The following is a 5,421-nucleotide window of genomic DNA, read 5'->3' as shown; positions in this document are numbered from 1 at the left end:
GTTGTAAGGTCAACCGCCCCACATGTACCTTGTAAGGTGCTAAGGTACTTCCCATTAACACCGAGGTTAAAAAGACTTTACACTATACCAGAGATTGCAGAGAATATGATATGGCATTCAAAGTCGGCTCAAGATGATATTTACATGCGTCATCCAGTGGATTCGTCTATGTGGAAGATTGTCGATGAAAAGTATGCTGATTTTGCTGCGGAGCCACGTAACGTTCGTTTAGGACTTGCAACAGATGGATTCAATCCTTTTGGGAATATGAGCAATTCATATAGTTGCTGGCCTGTTATGATTGTTACGTATAATCTCCCGCCTCATTTATGCATGCGGAAGGAGTTTACCATGTTAACACTTTTGATCCCTGGAAAAAAAGGTCCAGGACATGACATTGACGTTTACTTGCAACCGTTGATTGTAGAGTTGCTTGAATTATGGAAAGGATCTGTAACATATGACTCGCACAGTAAGAATATGTTCACAATGAGGGCAATTTTACTATGGGCAATACATGATTTTCCAGCATATGGACATCTTTCTGGTTGTAGGACAGGAGGAAAGTACGCATGCCCTATTTGTAGTGAGGAGACAGAATCGGTTTGGCTTGAACATGGAAAGAAGTTTGCATATATGGGACATAGAAGATTCCTGCCATCAGGTCATGACTTTAGGACTGATAGAACCAGATTCAATGGGAAAGAAGAAAAAAGAAAGGCTCCGAAGCGTATGAAAGGTTCAGATGTACTACGTAAAATGAATAATATTGAAACCGTTTTCGGAAAGCAAGTGGGAAAGACTAAGAAAAAGTCTAAGGATGACCCGAACAACATTACTGCTTGGACAAAGAGATCAATCCTTTTTGACTTGCCATACTGGGAGCATTTGCCCATTCGTCACAATCTGGATGTGATGCATGTTGAGAAAAATGTCACCGAGAACCTCATTGCAACAATCATGGATACAAAAGATAAGACTAAGGATGGTTTACAAGCCCGTCAGGATCTTCAGGCTATGAAGATAAGAAAGTCTATGTGGCCTGAAGAAAGAAACGGCAGGTTATTCTTACCCAAAGCTCCTTTCACGTTGTCCACATCTGAAAGAAACATGTTTTGTCTGACACTGAGCAATTTGAAAGTCCCAAGAGGATATTGTGCAAACTGGACACATCGTGTCAATTTAGAGGATTGTCAGCTAAAGGCCCTCAAGTCACATGATTATCACATTGTGATGCAGCAATTGCTACCAGTTTTGTTGATGCACTCATTTTTAGGAAAGAAGAAGACATTGCGCACTGCCATTTGTGAAATGTCAAGATTCTTCAACGTCATATGTTCAAAAGTTATTAATCGTGAAGAGCTTCAAAATATGAAAAATAAAATAGTGGAAACATTATGTGTATTCGAAAAATATTTCCCCCCATCTTTTTTTGTTCCTATGACACACCTAGTGGTGCACTTAGCAGAGGAAGCACAACTTTGTGGACCTGTCAGATATCGGTGGATGTATCCTTTTGAGAGGTAACATTAATTATCAGAATTTATCAACTTTCTTTTTCCATTTTTTTTTAAAATTTATATCCATATCTGATTTTAATGTGTATAGGATGATGAGAACATACAAAAAGTATGTGACGAATCAAACTTATCCAGAGGGTTGTATTGCTGAACGCTACATACTGGAAGAGTCCATGATGTACTGCATGGACTACATGCCTGATAAGATGTTAGGAAGCCATAAGAGAGTGAAAAAGATATTCTATGATGAGGGTGATGATAATGCCGATAATTTCCAAATCGATAAAAAAGGAAAAAGTTATCTTCTTACTAATGTGCAATATCAACAAGCACGCAGATGGGTATTACAACATCACGCTGAAAATGCTCAATGGCTGGGGTAAGTTAACAAAAGTCTATGTTTCTATCCTTAATGTTTTTAAATTGTACCATATAAAGTAAAAAGTTTAATTCATACATTATATTATATGTGAATTGTAGGAAGTACAATGAATACATTCATGGCCAAACACGTAAGGGACAAAACAGGAGGGGCAATCCGTCGGTACAAAAAGAAGTAGACTACAATGCTTGGTTAAGGGAACAATTAGAGAATGAAGAAATGTCACAATTTAAGAGAATCGCTACTGGTCCTAGCTACGATGCCACATCATACAGTACATACTCAGTAAATGGATATGTTTTTTGCACATCAGACTCTGAAAAAAACTTGACAACACAAAACAGCGGAGTCTCTATGAAAGCCTTAACTATGTTCAGGGCGAGTGCCAGGGATAAGAACTTGGTAGAACAGGAAGCCACCTATTATGGTATCATTAGACAAATTCTTGAATTAAACTACTTCACCTTTAAGATAACATTGTTCTACTGTGATTGGGTGCATATCGAAGATACTTCAAATGGATGTTATGTAGATCCTGAAACAAATCTGATATTTCTTAACCTAGGAAGGTTTAGAAGGAATATCAAGGAAGAGGATGAGCCATTTATACATGCATCTCAGGCGGCTCAAGTCTTCTATTGCAAGGATCCGACAAGAGATGACTGGCATGTTGTATTAGATGTTCCGAAGCGACTAACAAAAGATGCATATGCATTTGAGGATCCGCTAGTGTTTGAGGCCGGGTTGACTGCAGGTTCCTCGAGCCCTTCCTTAATAGATGATCTGTATGACCCAACTAGTGAAGATATACAAGAAGGGTCATATGTAGAAATTGTATCAAGTAACCCACGTATTCAGAAGCGAAAAAGAAACTGATCAAGTTTCATATCAGGTTGAAATAAATTTAACTACTTTTACTATATTAGATTATTTTTCTTTTCATTTTTTCTAAATTCAGTAAAAACTTATGCACGTGTATAGTGTCATCTCTTTATTATGTATAGCAACATATTAAATGACTAATAATCTTAATTTTTTTTTTAGGAATTATGTCGTATGTAAGGCCTTCTAGTTCTGCCCCAGGAAGCACCACAAAGATAAAAGTTTCAATTAGTCCAGTTGGAGAGATTACTGGAGATAACAAAAATCAATTCACCTCATTTCTAGGAAATGTGGTCAGGACTCATTGTCCAATTGCATACAAAGACTGGCGGCTTGTGCCAGATTCTATCAAGGATAATGTTTGGTCAACTATTTTGGTAAGCATTTAAATACATGAGTTTTACTTTCTAATGTTTATAATATAATTGTTGTTGACTAATTGCCCTATTTAATGAAATATGTAGGCCAAATATGATGTTGACGACAGTGACAGGTGTAAAACTGCCATAATTAAGCGTGCTAATGATATGTGGAAAGACTGGAAGAACCGATTACGAGGAACTGTCCTGGATATGTATGATAATGATGGAGACAGGAAAAAAAATTGCCCTAATGGCGTAAAGCTAGAAGATTGGGTCAAATTCGTTGATTACGAATCTACAAAAGAGGCAAAGTCTCGTCGTGGAAAGGGAAAGGAATCCAGAAGCGAAATGAAGTTCCCTCACACGACTGGGCGACGGGGATCTGCTAGGACGGCAGAGTTGATTGTAAGTTTTTAATATAACTTTAATTTCTTTTAATCCAATTTAAGAATACACAATAATTAACATGATTTCTCATTGTAAATTACAGCAACAAAAAAATCCAGATACTCAAATCACAAGAACTGAATTGTTTCTGGCAACTCATACTAGATCCGATGGGTCTCTCCCTTCACAGGAGCTGAGCATCACAACGGAAAAAATAAAAGACATAGTTGCCAATGACCCGGCTTGTATACATAATGATTTAAATCATGACCCGGTTGCACAGGTTTTTCATTCATTCTCTTCACTTTGACATACTTAGCTTTCTGAACATTTTTTTGTTACTAATATACATGCATTACTAATAATGGTTGATTATCATTTAGGTTTGTGGTCTTGATAAAAGAGGACGTGTAAGGGGGTTGGGTCATATTGCAAAAACTACCATTATTGCTTCAACCCCTTACATTAATGAAATTAGAGAAGGAAAGGGTGAAATTGCTGAGGTTAAAGCATCGATAATTGTATTAAAAGAGCAAATGGAAAACAAGATCAACGAGTGCAAGGACATGATATTGACCATTGGAGAACGTTTGCTTGAAGTTCAGAATCAAATAAATACTCCAGTTCAACCAATGCAATGCTCTCCAGGCACTGCTGGTTCTCAGGTATTTTAACAATAAAAGAATAATGTACAGTTACTATTTTATCTATGAAAATAATAAAAATTATTTCTTGTAGGCATTTTTTCGATCTGGCGATACCTCAAGTCATCGTGATGAGTCAGCTCCACCTCCACCTCCACTTCTACGGGTGGAACAAATCTGTCATTTGACAGATATTTGTAGTCGAGTTGTTGCACGTGGGCGTCTAATTAGAGATAATGCAGGCATCCCTCCAGATTGCATCAAAGTTATATTGGATGTTGTTGAAGTTCCCAGTGCGAATGTGTTTGGTGACATTGAGAAGACGTTAGCCGATTGCGACGTGGGTGACGTTCTCGTTTGGCCTAGAGTGCTGACGAAAACATAGATATTAAAGGAGTTTACTTAAAACTTTTCCTAAGTCAAGAACATATTTTTGTAATTTGGTCAGGACATATGGATTGTGTTTGAGGTTATTTTGGATATTATTTGACTAAATCTTTATCTTGAATTATTTAGTAGTTTTGCTTGACTAATCTAGTGATTTGTTTCAGCTTTTCATCTTCTTATGCATGACAGAAGGTACACATATTTCTATTATGATTTATTTTAATTTTTTCTTTGCTTATGCGTAAAATGTTCTGATTTAAATATTAAGAACTACGTAGTGGCTTGATCCCAATCTTCCAAACATTGGGTACGTAGGCAGCCGTTCATACTAGACCGTATCGGTGCAGCCACAAATTTATTTATTTTTTTCCCTTCTCGTAGTGTGGATGCATTTTCGTCAGGACTACTTGGCAATAAGAGCGAGGTGGATGTAAGTTCTCGAAACCTTTAATTAATCTCAAATCATTTATATCTTTATCGCTTCATTTATATGCTGTCGTTAGGGTCAACTTGTAACTCCTAAGAACCCGCTCTGCCGTAAGACATTATGGTGCATAACGGTTCCTAACAGGTTAAGTTGCAAATTATTATTAAGAGTTGGTTGGATATATTTTATTTTTTGTAAATGTTGTTAATAGTTTGATGGATGATGAATGTATTTGTGAATGTAAATGAAAAAAAAAAACTTATTTTATATATATATATATATATATATATATATATATATATATATATATATATATATATATATATATATATATATATATATGTTATCAATGGAGGATGCCTTGTTTAGGGGGACATGAAATTTTGTAGCTTATGGTATGGTGCCCCAATATTGGTTGTATGTTACTAGT

The 5,421-nt window shown here is 36.3% G+C and overlaps 2 protein-coding genes across 2 annotated transcripts; both read left to right on the top strand.

The window, feature by feature from the left end:
* Positions 1-1,499: 1,499 nt before the first annotated feature.
* On the top strand, positions 1,500-2,778 carry LOC131247027 (uncharacterized). Its single transcript, XM_058247472.1, has 3 exons — positions 1,500-1,899; positions 2,001-2,329; positions 2,468-2,778. The coding sequence occupies exons 1-3, from the start codon at positions 1,610-1,612 to the stop codon at positions 2,776-2,778; spliced, it is 930 nt and encodes a 309-aa protein (XP_058103455.1). The 5' UTR covers positions 1,500-1,609.
* A 384-nt stretch (positions 2,779-3,162) lies between these two features.
* On the top strand, positions 3,163-4,207 carry LOC131247026 (uncharacterized). Its single transcript, XM_058247471.1, has 3 exons — positions 3,163-3,551; positions 3,724-3,816; positions 3,917-4,207. The coding sequence occupies exons 1-3, from the start codon at positions 3,312-3,314 to the stop codon at positions 4,205-4,207; spliced, it is 624 nt and encodes a 207-aa protein (XP_058103454.1). The 5' UTR covers positions 3,163-3,311.
* Positions 4,208-5,421: the final 1,214 nt, after the last annotated feature.

Source organism: Magnolia sinica, chromosome 5 (genome assembly GCF_029962835.1).
Source record: "Magnolia sinica isolate HGM2019 chromosome 5, MsV1, whole genome shotgun sequence".
NCBI lineage: Eukaryota > Viridiplantae > Streptophyta > Magnoliopsida > Magnoliales > Magnoliaceae > Magnolia > Magnolia sinica.
This window is presented reverse-complemented; position numbering and strand designations above follow the sequence as displayed.

Coding starts and splice junctions, on each gene's coding strand:
- LOC131247027 (XM_058247472.1), top strand. CDS start 1,610: ATGATGAGAACATACAAAAAGTATGTGACGAATCAAACTTATCCAGAG. Junction 1,900..2,000: donor GAAAATGCTCAATGGCTGGG/GTAAGTTAACAA, acceptor TGTGAATTGTAG/GAAGTACAATGAATACATTC. Junction 2,330..2,467: donor ACAGGAAGCCACCTATTATG/GTATCATTAGAC, acceptor TTCTTAACCTAG/GAAGGTTTAGAAGGAATATC.
- LOC131247026 (XM_058247471.1), top strand. CDS start 3,312: ATGTGGAAAGACTGGAAGAACCGATTACGAGGAACTGTCCTGGATATG. Junction 3,552..3,723: donor CTAGGACGGCAGAGTTGATT/GTAAGTTTTTAA, acceptor CTCCCTTCACAG/GAGCTGAGCATCACAACGGA. Junction 3,817..3,916: donor ATCATGACCCGGTTGCACAG/GTTTTTCATTCA, acceptor ATTATCATTTAG/GTTTGTGGTCTTGATAAAAG.